The sequence below is a fragment of the Balearica regulorum genome, chromosome 5, assembly GCF_011004875.1.
Source record: "Balearica regulorum gibbericeps isolate bBalReg1 chromosome 5, bBalReg1.pri, whole genome shotgun sequence".
Lineage (NCBI taxonomy): Eukaryota > Metazoa > Chordata > Aves > Gruiformes > Gruidae > Balearica > Balearica regulorum.
Genome location: NC_046188.1, coordinates 11,519,385 through 11,535,732, shown reverse-complemented (window position 1 = coordinate 11,535,732; position 16,348 = coordinate 11,519,385). Strand labels below are relative to the sequence as shown.

Below are 16,348 nucleotides of genomic sequence, written 5' to 3'. Positions count from 1 at the left end.
CTGTTTTGTGTTATTTCTGAAGCCCTACAGATAGAAGAATGGCCATATGTAATGTCACCACAAGGACTAGAAATACCATCAGGCATTATTAACTGGTTGAATTTGAGCCCCTTTGGATCTGGAAATGGAAAAGGGTGTGTGTGTATATATACACGCACATACACACTTGCAGTAAAGGCTATTTCTAGATGCTATTAAAACAAAATTAGAAATCTGGTTTCCCCCAACATGGGGATTGCCACATCACACTTCACTGTGCAGCCACCACCTGCCCACAGCTTTACTCTCCTTCAGAAAAACTCCTCTCACAAGGACAAGCTGATGAACGTACATAAACAGTGATAAGAAAATACATTAAAGCCTACATTGCAAAAGATGATTTTTTTATATTTAGATGTATCGCTGCAGCTATTTCTCTCATTTAGGAAGAATTTCATTTTACTACTAATTCTTCCTGAAACAAAAGTAGCTTTAAAAAAATGTATCAAAGTAGGATGATTTACTATGCAAAGGATTTATTTTATTCCTTTTACACCTTCCAATTTTACTGTATAGTAGCAAGAGGATGGAGGGAGATGAGGAGCAAAAACTACTCTTAAAGTCCTTATGCTTCCAGTGTAGTGTGACACAACCCCAGGTGGTTGTTCAGGGTGTGAGATTCGGCTGACCATCAATCTCATCAGTAGTTGATTTGCCCAGGTTATTCCAAGTGCTGGAGAGACTCTGTTATCCACTATGCTATAAAGAAAGCATTACAGATTTCTGCATCTGTGAATCTAATATGAAATATCTTCATTTCCACTGTAACAAAATTACACTGGCAGAAATGGTCTACTGTGTCTCTATTTACTGTTGTTTGCTATATTTAAAACTACAGCTATTTGAAGACAGGGATTACAGGGTATACTCACAAAACTATACACTAGGTTCTCTCTATAGCAAGGTAACAACTGGAAGACAAATGCTTCTATACAGAATAATTTGGTCATTCTTCCAACTACAGCCATGGTGAACACCTGGCTCTGTCTTGACAGGTCCCCTCTTGGGGGAAAATTACAAGAGAAAAAGGGCTGAACTTAAAGTATTTGAAGCGTGTAACTGTTGGCCCTGGATTCCATTCGAAGGTATATTTAGAAACATTGGGTGGAAATACCACTGTATATGCATTACTTTCAACCTAAAGTTTAAAACATTTTTTTCCCTCCTGGAAAAAGTGAAATCTCTCTAGTAAAAGAATTACAAGATAGGGGGGGAAAAAAAAAGGTACATTTGAATCCTGTTAATATCTTGGTGTCAAAAGATACTTTTTTTTTTTCCTTAGGCAACTAACAAAACCAATTGATAAGGTTTGGTTGCTATATATTTTTAAGCAGACAGAAAATGCTCTTGGTTGTATCAGAGACAAGAAGAGAAGCAAAAATATTCCTGTGTAAGCAAATACACCAGCCATTAACTCCAGAGAATTTTCTCCCCAACTTGCTGATTAGGGATTACCATGTAAGTGTATGTGACAAGTTTCTTCCACTTTACAGCACATTAGTTATTGCTGATCTCCAGCAAATACAGCATTGCTGGGTAAGGGCACTGCTGCTCTTAATACGCTCTGGCAGTTTCTATTGGAGTTATATAAAAAAAAAAGTGGTTAAATGCTGCTGTGTATGACATCATTGTTACATTTCTGTGCTGAATAACTTACCTATAACTGCACTGAGCAGCTTCTGACTCGCTCACTGCATCGGTCACCTAAAACAGGAAAACAACAGCTGAAGTTGAAGTAGTTACATGTTTGTAACAGAAGGGCAGAGAAGGGAATAAAACCAAGAAAATCCAAGTTACTGGATCACATATTAAGCCAAGTTAGAAACCCCTTATTCTTTAAAGGCAAACTAAAAGGGAGTTGTGAAGTATTATCTCAGCTAATTTAGCTAGCTACAGCTTATATGAACTGAACTACTAGATGCTTAATTTCTTAAAAAAAGGCAAAGAAGAAACCACACACACTCAAAACTCTTCTGATGTTGTATCTGTAGATAAAAGGTACTGAAGCTGAAATCTCCAGAAGGTGTCCTGTTCTTGATGATTTCACTCCCTTTGAAGGCCTGCTTCATGGAGCAGTTTGCCTTTGACTACAACCTAGAAAAATCCAAACCTCTTTACTCCCTCTACCATCTTTTAAGGTCATTATACTTCCATGCAAGTTCTTCGCAAAGTACAGCAAATTAAGTTATAGGTACTTCTCTAACTATAGCGTACAGAATGGATTACTTTACAGCTATAATCTTCCTCAGTGTAATTATAGTCATAGTTTATTTCTGTAACTACAGACTTAATGTAATGAATGACCTTCCGTCAGAATACAGTCTTGAAGGTCTCTTTGTTAGCAAATGGTCAGACTATTGTCGTTCAGCATCAGGCAGTGACCTCATCTATTGTGAGCCAGCACCAGTGGCAAACTCCCATCATGGGAAGGCAGATCTAAGAAGCTCTCTCAAATCACTCTTTTCCCTCTCATGTTGAACTGTTCCAAGGTCAAGACAGGACACATCTAGATTTGTCTTACGCTTACATCAGACCTGCTTTTGCCTGCTAGATGGGTCCTCAAAACCCCCAGGTGCCTTTTCCAAGTGCCCAGACTCAGAGTATACCAGAAGCTAGCCAAGGAACTTGTTTAAGGAAACTTCAGTCTCCACGAGTCATTAAATACTGAGTTGACAGCATTAAATGCATCGCCAAGAAATCTGCTTACACAGGTTTCCTCCCCACCCCAGCCGTTTATTAAACAGTCCCTATAAAGTGAGAAGCAATTTTGATGTCATACCTGATTAATGCACATTATTGGAGTCCTGAATCTAGTGCTTAAACTGTGAAGCTGTGCTCCAAACGTCTGCAAATACCGAGCCTTCGTCACAGAATCTGAAACTCCAAATTCACATCGAAACAAAGCAGCAATAGAGTCTATGACCACCAACCGCACCATGCCTCTTGCGAGCAGGAGGGAAATCCTTTTAGTAATGCAGTTGTGAAAGGCATCCTACCACAAAACACAAACAGCCAGTGTTAAAACAGTTCAAATAACTCTATTTGTAAAATCAAGACAGTAACTATAGATATTGTTGCTGAAACACAAGCTGATGGAGTTTCTAATCATGAAGCAAGTTTGTGGATCTTTAAGTCTCACTAGTAGCCATTTTTTGCAAATGTCTTGTGGTTTTTACCTTAAGAAAAAAAAAAAAAGAGACTGAACTGCAATGTACAGTTATCTACAGCTCTGACCTAAATCAATTACGTACTGACATTTCAAAATCTCAAGAATGCAATACTACAATCCTAAACCATTCCTAGTTTGCAGGAGTGGTTCTCACTAAAACACTGAGGATTCGAGACTAGCATTAAATATTCAAAACAGGAGTTAGAGACTGCTGTTCCACTAATGACAAATTAACTGTAAAATACATAGTTGCTACATCAAATCCATATTGATCAAGAGTCTTCTAAACATGAGCAGCTGCAACTCATATCCTCCCTATTAAAAGTTTTATTAATTGAATATTCTGAAGTCACCCAACATTTCAATTGCAGGAAGTTTAACTAACAAATATTTTTAGGGTACAGCTTCTATCGCATAAGAATAATCATATTAGTCAGACAAAAGGTCCTTGTAGCCCAGTATCGTCTTTAACAGTGTGGTCTACAGCAGCTGAGTAGAAAGGAGAACAAGCTCACAGTGACAATTTCAGCTTCTGGCCATCAGCAATTTCAATGTTGGCAAAAAGAGCAGTAATGTGAGAGTCGCAGTTCTTAATGGTGCCACTCTTTACATCGAAATAGAGGTTCACAGCCAAGAGCTTACATGCATCCAAAAATTACACATACTATCCTCCAGCAGCCCACAGCTTTTAAAACTACATTGTAATTCTCAAGTCTGAATTACAGTAAGATCTATTCTACTAAATGGGCTGGTTTTTACAAAACAAATAATATTATACTATCAAAGGCTTTTTTCTTTTTTTTTAAATGCAGGAAAAAATGACTCTGAAGAATATATGACTGCTTTCCATTCTGGAAAATGGATTTTTTTTTAGTTTCACTTACTGGTATATCTACAGGAAACTATGCTGCATTCCAAACACTTCAGTGTTTGTATGTGGTCCTTCTGTTTGTACAAGACTCATTCTTTTCAAGTGAATACACGAACAACAGGATTCTTCAGAACGAAGCAAGTAAAAAAAATTTTATGTGAAAGAAAATACAGAACATAATTGTGATTTGGGTTTCTACTTCAGCGCTATAATTTGCCCATCTCTATACATAGCAATATATGAACTGTAATAATCTGTGGTGCAGTTGCTGGACTTACCAGTGAGTGCAGTGTTTGAATGGTATTTTAGAGAGATGTACATACTAGTATAGGGTGATTCTCTCCTTTTTACAATAAACACTGTAGCTTCCAGAAACTACAATTAGAATTTTAATTAATATTTTCAATGAAATGGACATGGAAAAGGTAGCTTAGCTACAGCCTGGACCACACAGTGAATAAGTGGCAAGCATACTAACATACAAGATCTTACAGTTGCAAACTATGATTAAAAAACCCAACAATTGGAATGATTTAACAAGTGCTACTTTCAAGCCTTAGAGAAAACAGAACTTCTGACGTTCTATCAATAAAGAGCATATTCATGGCTACTTAAAAAAAAAGCACAAAAATTAAAGCAGGTTGTAGCCAGGTGGGTGTCTGTCTCTTCTCCCAAGTAACAAGCGATAGGAGGAGAGGAAATGGCCTCAAGTTGCACCAGGGGAGGTTTAGATTGGATATTGGGAAAAATTTCTTCACCAAAAAGGTTGTCAAGTATTGGAACAGGCTGCCCAGGGGAGTGGTTGAGTCACCATCCCTGGAGGTATTGAAAAGACATGTAGACATGGTTCTTAGGGACATGGTTTAGTGGTGGACGTTGCAGTGCCAGGTTAATGGTTGGACTTGATGATCTTAAAGGTCTTCTCCAACCTAAATGATTCTACAGAGGTTTACAAGGCAAGAATACAGTACTGAAATTTGTAACTTTTCCTCTCCAGTTCTACTATGACATCTTAACTGGCAGAGAGGCAAGACAGCTGCACTGGTCTGGTTATGCTGTGCATTACCTATTCCAGGAATCATTTTTTGTATCCCTTCCTCCCACCTGCTTAATTTGCTGTTTAACAACTCTGATGTTGCATCGCAAGTTACTCGGGATACACACCACCTTTTGCATATATATTTATATCTTGTCTCCAAATTCAATGATCTCCCTAGAGCTGCAGTAAAACTAGCAATAAGTCTACTACATTTTAATAAACATAATGACTTAAAAAAATCACTACATTATTCATTCTAAAAAATGTTAATATTTATCTTTCAATATCTTTCATAACAAAACACTGTAATAGACAGTTCTCTGACAGCAAATTGCAGATATCAAGTATTCATTACAGACCTTAGGTCGCTTTTAGCCTTTTGAAAGGTCCCCTATATAAAAAACCCCCTGTGGTTACTGGATTATAATACTATAATTATGCATTCTTAATTTGTGCTACTACTTACTAGGTCTGCTGCATGCTCAACAAAAATACTGTTTCCAAATCTGATCTTCTGTGTGATTTCAGCTGGAACATCTGCACGCAGCTTATGTTGTTGATCTATGAGTTGTTGCAAACGTTTACTTGGGAATACATCTTCTGTACAAACGTAGACAGCTCCTAGAATCAAGGAGACCACCTCTATTATTACAACAGTGCTCTTACACACACAGTTTTCTTAACAGCACAAAAATAAAATAACGCATTCTGCACTCAAAAGCTACACATATGTACCTGGAAATTCATGTTACTTTTTTTTGCAGCCATATTGAATCAATGATGAACAACAAGAACAAAAAAACCCAAAACACACTCCTATGACTTTCCTGTAGTTGCCAGGTGCTTTTTTTTTTTTGTGCCTGCTGACACAACTGGATTTTTGGACTCTCCACTAGGTGACACTCACTTTGCACAGCTGTGGAACACCTGACCATCTAACTTGGGTGACTATGTGTATCAGAAATTATCCAACCCACAAACAATGCGGCATAATTTGCCTGTTTTGGTCAGAAATGCAAAACACAGCACTATTCTATAAAGAAAATTAACTATCCCAGCCAAAACCAGTACAACCAGTATTTTGATGAATTTCACTCACTGTTTTCAAGTTTCTTTGGTTTTAAATTTACATATGGAGGGGTACTTATTGCCACAATTTGTAAGCCAGTTTAAAGAGGATCACTCATCCAATCTTAGTCCAATTAACTCTTCCTGAAAATGGCAGATTAGATAAAAAGCATTATGCTTCAAATTACATTACTGTGAGTGATGGCTATATATTTTTAGTGCGGTTTCTGGTTAACAAGTGTGCATTACTGCAGAGAAAATTAACCATACACATCAAAGATGCCAGGGCAAGAAAGCAGAAATACAGGCAATATTTTCTTTATAAAAAAAATGTTACCGTTATTGCAGAATTAGCCAGAATTATCAGCTAACACTTACAGGTTTACTCACTAAAGTGGTTGTAGGTGCTAACAGCTTGGCAGCCGATGTGCCAGGCAATGCGAGACATCCTGAACATTTCCACCCCACTGGTCCATCCCTACGCTGGCTCTCCAGGGAGTGGAGAGTCCCACTTCCAGATGCAACTTCCAAATCCTCTATATATTCCACTGAAAAAAAAATGTGAAACTATATCCAATAGCAAAACCTGAAAAAATCTCAGGACTGGGTCAAGTAAAAATGAATGGTTACTTCATCAATAAAAATATTTTGCTGATGGAGACCTGTTTAACACAGGGTATTAAGTTCTGAGAATCTTCTATATAAGACAAAGATGAGCCTAAGCCTAATTTTCTTTAGGACTAAACTTGCAGCTTCAGCTTAACTCTCCCCAGCTCCACCATAAATTCTTACATAAATCACCCTCCTTCACTTGTGAAACATTAAAAAAAAAAAAATTATTTTTCCAATACACAGTCTTATTTTTAAATAGTCAGAAAGCTATCAGGTAAAGCAAAAAAAATTACCCATGCCCACTAATTAAAAAAATTGTCTTTGACAGGTGAGACTTTCCTAAGTTACTAACACATGGAAAAATACTTCATTATCATCCATGCCTTCCAAAGGAGGAAATTAATTGTTTCCACAATTTCTATTTCCATTTTACCTAACAACAGGTTCAAATTATACTTTGGCTCCTTTTTACTTTCCTTGGCCCTGGCAACCAATAGCATTTATCACTAGAATATTCAGTCTCCATTCTTAATTCCCCAATTTCATTATGTATATACTTATGTCAGAGGGAACTGAGGGTTGTCAGCAGTTTACAACATTTGACAGTGAATGAGGACTACAATAAAGCATTAGTGATCAGAGCAGTCATGATCTGATCACAATTCCTGAACTACAACGTTTAAAAAAACTAAGTAGTAGAACCATGAATATTTTCTGCACTTTTCCCATTGTTTTTCTAACATTTGAGTGGGCAGAATTCTGAAATTTAAACTGTGGGCATAAATGCTGTCTTTGGTAATTACAAGGACTGAAGTCATACTCAATACCTGTAGACACAAATGAACACACAAATTTCCATCAGCAGAGAAGGAAAACAAAACAAAACAAAAAAATACCCAGACAAAATGAGTCCACAGTTGCTTGAATTCATTAAGTTAACAGTGACGTCAGCAGCTTGCTGAATACTATCTGAACTTGTATGAAGCTCAGATGAGGAAAACACAGCAAACTATTAATTATATCACTTAACTGCTTAAGGCTTTTTAAATAGCTACTTACTAAACAGTTAATTAGTTGAACCTGAATTTTCTTTACTATTGCCCTAGGTTAATTTATCCTAATTGGACTAATTTTCATATCACTCTCCAACTTGACAGTGACAGCTGAGTATCAAATCAGCAGGTGAGTATCTTTAGTAAGGGCAGTTCATGTATTCCTAACATTCCTAATCAGATTTTCAGTTTCATGATTTCTAAAAAGTCATTAAGTCAGTAAGAAAAATTGCTAATCACAAATTTGACATTATGTATGTCTAGCACCAGTACTCACTCAGATAAGCCAATTATGTCTTGCAACACTTACACCACAGAACTGAAAATCATTATGGTACAAATACAAAACCAAGTAAACAAAGAAATAAAGAAAACCCACCATGATATGCAGCTTCTGTAAGCCTGTGTGGTTTCTGAATTTCAGTCTAACAAAAGCTATGCTAACTTGTGTTGAGATAACAGTCCCTAAAGTAAAACATTCTGGACTTCTCAACTACTGTTCTTATTCACAGCTGACTGCTTTTTGCCCAACATCGTCTAATTCTGAAAGACAGGGATTTCTTTACCATGAACACCAGCTTACAGAGAAATTATCTGCTTTCTAAAAATCAGACCTGCCTTAAGCAGTATGTCCCTTGTGCTCTCCTTGGTTTACTTAAAAAGGATGGAATGTCCATTACTTCAGACTTCATGGTTGTTGGTTTTCTGCCTCCCCCCCCCCTTTTTTTTTTTTTTCAAACGCAGATTTGCATTTCTAGATAGATCAGCGCTCCACTGATTAGATAACTGTATTTCAGAGTTACTGCAACATTCAGTATATTTCAAAACCGAAAACCTGGGAAACTTGCTGAAAAAAAATACATTTTTCCAAAGTTAATTTATCTGGAGAAAAAGAAATGTAAAATTCTCCTAAAGACCTTCTTCGCAGATAATTTCAGTATAGTAATAAACAGTAATAGGAGCAAACACAAGGTAAAAGCAGAAGAGTATAAAAATAATCAACCAATCTTACTGTATTACAAACATAGACGCAGTCGTGGCCCAGTTTCACATTTATACCTGATGAACAAGTAAATCAAGGCAAACAAGGTAATCCTATAGCCATAACACCTGTAGGCAAAAAAAGAACAGCTGGGGAAGCAAAAATCCACTCCCCTTTGCTTCACTGGTCCAGCAACCTAGATTTAAAATTCCTGGTCAATAGTTACACACTGTCCTCTGTGTAAAATCATGACAGCAATTTTAAAGTTCAAGTGAATGCATTTATTCATGTTAATTTTTTTTTTTAGTTGAAACACTTGTAAAAAAAGATCGAGATCATTAATTCCTTCTTAAGAATAGTTCTACTTCACAGATTATTTCCTGCTTCGGTTTAGTTTTGTAGGTACCAGCATTCAGTCACCCGCCAATCTGCTCTGCTGTAATGCTTCTTTGACACCAGTTAAATCTACTACAGCAGATATGGTACTCCAAGTACGTAATTGGTCCATTTGTGATTTCTTCAAAATACACAGTGGGTCAACCTTTTTTTAAATTATTATTTTATTATTTAAGTGCTCCTCATTTCACAAAATAATTATGTAATTTTCATCTTGAACTTTGAGAGTTAAATCACATAAAATATATCACATGATTTATGCCTCAGCTTAAAATTTGAGTTTCACAGTAAAATGAGAATAGCACTCTCCTACTGGACCTTCATCAAGCCTCTTCAGCTTTTGTTTGTGCTCTTCGGTTAGAGCCACAATGAAACATTTGATTAATGAGAATACACACCTGTGCATTAAAAAATACAGGAGGTGCTTCATAGCAAAGTTACAAGGTCTAGAGAGACTGACAAAACCTAAACTCAATATTAAAGAACAATGCCTAATTATGAAGCAAAAGCACTTAATATTCACATATCTTTAAAGATAAGAAAATCATCATAATCTAAATAAAGAGAAGAGACTAGTGCAACACAAACTGAAAAGCCTACAGCATCGAGCTATTTACAGTTTACAAGGAAGCTGTCAACACTAACAGCAAGTCAAGAGTCAGGGTAGTTATCACCTTTGAGAAAGGAGCTGAGTCAGCTCACTCTTAAGAAGTCAGTTGTCCTCAGTGATCTTATAAGCATCTTTCCTCACAGGTCCACAAAACCCCCAAACATAAACTAGCTATTTCATCAAATCCCAGCGCTTTAATCCCAGTTATTTAGGTTTATGAAAGTGCTATACTGGTTGTTGCCCAAAAAGCACCCCAAAACCAAAAGAGGAAAAATAACCCAACAATAAAACCCACTAAAAACCTCCACCCTCAAAGAACAATTAATTTAAAATTTATGAACGTAGTCTGTCATGCACCAAACTAGCTTGTTACCAAGAATCGGTAGCAATTTTTTTCTCCCTAATTCAGAATTCTAATATGGATATGAATTTGTCACATTATATTCATGTAATACTTATGAATATGGGCATATAAAACAAATTCACTCAAAATGCGATTGACCACAACTGACATTCTTAGAATGGCAGGATAACCCTGAGGCAAAAGATGTCCTCATTTCTTTGTTTGCTGCCAACCTCCTAGCATTGAGAATCGTAAACAAGATCAGCACTAAGTCAAATGAAGTAAATACACAATACATCTATACCCTCTGAAGAAATGTATTTCAACATCACCACCTAAGAGAAGTTTCTAGCACTAAAACAAACCCAAAACCAACCCACCATAATTTTAAATCATTAGCTTTAACACTGAGATTAATCTTCTATTGGTAGTGCTAGACTTCTGTGATAGCTACCAAGCATTGTTGTTCTCCTCAAGTTTCCTAAAGAATAAAACTCGTAACATAAGCTTTTAATTCCTGTATTTCTCATGAGACACTCAACACAACCCGTATTTATAGACTGCAGAGAAATCAAGTTTCATTTTCTAAGCAGTATGCAAGTCTGCTGCTATGACTATATGTAGTCTAACATATGGCAAGATACCACACAGAGTAAAGAACTGCAAGAATTAGGATTCCACCACTCCCTTAGCTCTCTAACTCCAGCAGCAGAATATTTCCACTTCTATACTTTCAAGATCCTTAAAAGTTCTGTGCCGTCAGTGCTTCCGAAATGCTCTGGTTCTCCCACAGGAACACTGATATGATGGTCATTCTACCCTATCTTCAATGAAACACTTCGGAGCGGGCAGATGGGGAACACAGACTGTGTTGGGTTTGCGTGGCAAGGTTTTGGTAGCGGGGGGGCTACAGGGGTGGCTTCTGTGAGAAGCTGCTCGAAGCTTCCCCTGTGTCTGATAGAGCCAATGCCAGCCGGCTCCAAGACGGACCCGCCGCTGGCCAAGGCCGAGCCCATCAGCGCCTCTGTGATAACATATTTAAGAAAGACAAAAACAGTTAGAGAGCGCTTTTGCAGCCAGAGAGAGGAGTGAGAAGATCTAAGAACATCTGCAGACACCAAGGTCAGTGAAGAAGGAGGGGGAGGAGGTGCTCCAGGCGCCGGAGCAAGATCCCCCTGCAGCCCGTGGTGAAGACCATGGTGAAGCAGGCTGTCCCCCTGCAGCCCATGGAGGGAGGATGAGGGGGTGTAGCGATTCCACCTGCAGCCCGTGGAGGACCCCACGCCGGAGCAGGTGGAGACACCTGAAGGAGGCTGTGACCCCGTGGGAAGCCTGCGCTGGAGCAAGCTCCTGGCAGGACCTGTGGATCCGTGGAGAGAGGAGCCCACGCCAGAGCAGGTTTGCTGGCAGGACTTGTGACCCCGTGGGGGACCCACGCTGGAGCAGTTTGCTCCTGAAGGTCTGCACCCCATGGAGGAGACCCACGTTGGAGAAGGTCGTGAAGGACTGTCTCCCGTGAGAGGGACCCCACGCTGGAGCAGGGGAACGATGAGAGGAGTCCTCCCCCTGAGGATGAAGAAGCAGCAGAAACACCGTGTGATGAACTGACCGTAACCCCCACTCCCCGTCCCCCTGTGCCGCTGAGGGGGGGGAGGAGGTTGAACCCGGGAGTGAAGTTGAGCCCAGGAAGATGGGAGGGGTGGGGGGAGGAGTTTTAAGATTTGGTTTTATTTCTCATTCCTCTACTCTGTTTTGCTTAGTAATAAATAAGATGAATTCCCTCTCTAAGTTCGGTCTGTTTTGCTCATGATGATAATTAGAGAATGATCTCTCCCTGTCCTTATCTCGACCCGTAAGTTTTTTTTTTCATTGTACCTTTTCTCCCCTGTCTAATGAAAGAGGGGAGTGATAGAGCAGCTCTGGTGGGCACCTGGCCCTCAGCCAGGGTCAACCCACCACACAGACACAACAAAGCAATCGTAATGGCACCAAGCGCTAGGTGCATAAGAAACAAGAACCATCGTCAAACACAAATAATGAAAAGACTTGCCATTTTGTAGCCCTACAAGAAAGGCTGTAGTCTGGTACAAGAGACAAGAGTGCCATTAGGATGTTGGGCACCTTCTTCTGTACTCCATTCTGGTTTGTCTCTTTCTTTCAACATAAATAGGGAGAAGTACTAGGGCATGAATAAAAATATATTCTCATTCAAACTATTTGCAGCTGTTAGCAGCAACACATGTTAGCAGCTTCTGCTCTGATCAATGACATAACTTAAAACAAAGTAATGTAAGCCACAGGCTAATTGCAGCCCTTTAGGCAAGATCTTCATCTGGACATTCTGTGATTTTTCCACATGGGTGGATATAGTATAAGAAATAATTAAGTTTCCCCACAACAAACTGCTGAGCTGCCAAATTAAACCCAGTGCTACATGGAAGGAAGAGCAAGATCACAGCCGAAACACACCTAAGGCAGACTACCAGGACACTGAATTCTCAAAAGTGACACAAGTTTCCTCCCTTTCTAAGACAGCATAGAATATTTAAAAAAAAATAAAATAAAATTATAATTTAGATTAATGTGATAGTTAAACATACTCAAAGAATAAACCTGTATACTTTGGCAAACACAGGAAAATCACAGGTACAAAACAATGTTAACTTTCTTCAATTATATTTCCATTAATCTTACTCTGTAAATCACTACAATTATTGTTATTAAACTAAATATTCTTTGAAACCTGAAACCCCCAACTAGGAAATATACACCTTACACCCAAGATGTTTGTGGAAAGTTAACTGACAAGCTGTTTTGCTGTGGGTGTTACCTGAGGAGTCAATAAGTACTTACGACAGCAATGCTTTTCATATATCGTTTGCATGTGTGTCTGGTTTAACCCATAGTGCCACAGTGTCAGGCAGGTAAACAAAAGCCAACAGTACTTTTGTATTAAATTATGTTGTGATCCAGGGCATTCGCACAGCATGCTCTTCTCTCTATAAAGATGCATTATTGACTAACTAGCTTACTACTAATGGTACTGTATTGCAGATGGGTAAGATATGCACTGAATCCACGCATCTACTTCAATGCACTGATTATGTTCTTAAAGACAGTATATTCCCCCAAATGGCAAATTAATCAATATTTACATTTCAGTACTTACCAGACTGTAATCCACCATATTTGTAAGGATATTGCACGCAAAGGCACAGCTGCAAGCCAATCTGAGTCTTCCCAGCCGAACTTTCCCCAGCAAGTTCTGTGATTCCCACTAAAGGAATGCCACCTTTTAACAAGTTATCCAGTACTGAACATCCTAGGCTTAACTTCTGGTGGTGGGAGGTGAGATGATCTTTATCTTGGTAGAGCTGAAGTGCTGCAGGGTTTTAGATATTTTTTAAAAGATTAAAAAGAAAAAAAAGGAGTTTCATTTAGTATCTTTCTAACACACAATGAAACAAAATAGAGGCTGTATACCAGGTTTATATCTGCAAGGGATGTTCTTTGTTGATGAGAGATTTTTCTAATTCAGCCTGGTCTTCCCCACCTCCCTTTCCCCACATGGCCTACTAACTATCAAAAATTGATAGTTTGCACTGAGGCCTTTCCTCCTCTCAACCTTTTTTTTTTCCCCTTTCTCTGCCTCTAAGGAATCTCTACAGAAAGACACACTCTGGGAAAATATTGCCAGTGAGGTTCAAGCACAGTAATTATCAAAATGGAAAGCTATAGCAGACTATGAAACAGCATACCAGGCATCTGGCCAGGGCCTGAAGATACATGTAAATCACAAGAAAATAAATTCTAAATACAGAGCTGCCACGAAGCATTTCTACAGGAGGAGCTATTATGTTTGGAGCGAGATGTTTACATCAAATCAGTTTATATAGTTTATAATATATCATATAAGTTTTTCAGTTAGTCTTAGTCCAAAAGGGAGAGGGAATCTCTTTTTTCTCTAATCAAGTTTTCCAGACAGGAGAATCATTTTGTCCTGTTTCAAGCAGACTTGATCCTAATGAATGACACCCATCCACTTCCACCTACCTTCAAGGTCTCAGATGAGCTGTCCTTAGCATGGTTAAATAATTCACTACAGCATAACAAAAACACTTGTCTTTTCATTTTCAGAATCATGTTACTGTGTCAATGAGGACAATAATAAAACCTTATTTTCTCCCAGTGACAGTATTTCAAGATTTAAATAGAACATGTTTTTATATTACCTGTAAGCATACTATTTCTTCTCAGCGTGTGAGAGACTGTTTTCAGTAAGCACTGTATATCTGCACTGGATAGTTTCATCAGCCTTTGCAAGTCTGCTCCAGAAAGATTTAAAATCTCTTTTATTGATTTTATGTCAGCTGAAATTAGAAGAATTTTTATAAATACTTTTGGGTGGATTACAGTCTTATGCACAAAAAAAAAGTTTTCCCACTTTCTACTACTCATTTACTTGAGGTTTATCTACACTGCATTCTTGTAAGCGGGGCAGGCAACATTTACTTCAAATGTAACAACACATGCTATAAAATTGTTTGGAAATTTATTACTGGAGCATGTGGAAAAGCCATCTAATTACTCAGAAAACTTGCTTATGAAATACTTAATTTCAGTTCTAGAGTGTTACTGTACATCTATAGGCTTACACCCACAAACAAGTATTTAAAGGAAGACACTATGGTGACAGATCTATTAGCAAGACACTGGCAAATTAAGTTACCTTTCTTAAGGGCAGCAATGACTTTAGGGTTCAAGTCAAACTGGTCCCAGTCCATTTCCTGATACAGCACTGGGCTGATTTATCTGTGATTGAAGTGGCTTTTATCAGATATACATGCAACAAAAAAAATAAGCATCATTCAACGTGAAAAGTTTGTAGGAATATTTTGTAAACAATATATTCATTAGTTATCTTAGAAAAATAACAATGATTCAGCACATTGGCAGAAGTCTTCTCAGATGGCTGTTTACATATATGCTATTAAAGGGTTCAACTAACAATACTGCAGTTAAGAATTAGTAGTAGTTTTCATTGCTTCTAATTCTGCTTTTGCTCTGGACTGAAGTTCGCACATATGTTGGACAGTTATTTCTATCCTATTCTATCTATTCAAAGCGTCCACAGGAAAGCTGCAGAGGGACTGTTTACAAAGCCAAGTAGTGACAGGACAAGGGGTAATGGGTTTAAGCTGAAGGAGGGTCGGTTTAGATTAGATGTTAGGAAGAAATTCTTTCCTGTGAGGGTGGTGAGGTACTGGCACAGGTTGCCCAAAGAGGTTGTGGATGTCCCCTCCCTGGAAGTGTTCAAGGCCAGGCTGGATGGGGCTTTGGGCAAGCTGGTCTAGTGGAGGGTGTCCCTGCCCATGGCAGGGGAGTTGGAACTAGATGGTCTTTGAGGTCCCTTCCAAGCCAAACTGTTCTGTGGTTCTATGATCCTGCCACTCTTTACATGAGCTTTTCATTTTCAAATAGAAAAAAGATCTCATGCATGTGCAATTTAGAACGATGCAGGCCTATTATTACATTGGATAGTCAAATATATTTTGATTAGCCAAAAGCAAATTTGGTATTAAACCATTCAAATTTGGTATTAAACCATTCAAATTTGGTATTAAACCATTCAAATTAGTTTGTTACTTATAACAACATTAAAAACTCTTTTTAATACTTTGATCTAAACAATCGTTTAGCACTATAGCTGCCTAGGAGAGTACTATTATTTAGATCATCTTTATAAAAGATTGAGGCAGACACATAAAAGTTATATGACTTAATGAAGTCCCTTTTTTAACACAGGGAAGGAGAGGTTGCCACGGATCCTAATAACAGAACGAACGCAGGAGAAGAAACAGTTATTTTAAAGCAACATCCTGACAAGAGTTAAAAGTCGAAACTTACTGAAATTAATCATGATTACGACGACCTTCGACTGGAAGGGCTCCAAACCATTTTGCACACTGCACTCGCACGAAGCCACTCCATTGCACCCAGTCTGAGGCAACTGGGAGGAGCGGAAAATCACCAGGAGCAAATTACGGGGAAACCAGGCGCGTCCCACGGACAAGGCACCGACAGAGGCCGCCCGGGTCTACCACAGCCCACCCCGGCACCGAGAAAGGTGAGCGGCGGCAACACCCCTCCGCGGCCTGTTAGCCAGA

General features: G+C 38.5%; 1 protein-coding gene across 3 annotated transcripts; it reads right to left on the bottom strand.

The window, feature by feature from the left end:
• Positions 1-487: 487 nt before the first annotated feature.
• Positions 488-16,230, bottom strand: XRCC3 (X-ray repair cross complementing 3). Of its 3 annotated transcripts, none has more exons than XM_075753457.1 (8): positions 16,089-16,230; positions 14,911-15,008; positions 14,414-14,551; positions 13,351-13,563; positions 5,585-5,739; positions 2,819-3,031; positions 1,697-1,743; positions 488-738 (listed from the first exon to the last, which is right to left on the bottom strand). In XM_075753457.1, the coding sequence occupies exons 2-8, from the start codon at positions 14,963-14,965 to the stop codon at positions 516-518; spliced, it is 1,044 nt and encodes a 347-aa protein (XP_075609572.1). In that variant the 5' UTR covers positions 14,966-15,008; positions 16,089-16,230; the 3' UTR covers positions 488-515. The 3 variants fall into 3 exon arrangements, with proteins under 3 accessions (XP_075609572.1, XP_075609574.1, XP_075609573.1); XM_075753459.1 differs by having other exon boundaries at positions 14,911-14,993; positions 16,089-16,227; XM_075753458.1 differs by having other exon boundaries at positions 14,911-15,024; positions 16,089-16,195.
• Between the last annotated feature and the right edge of the window lie 118 nt (positions 16,231-16,348).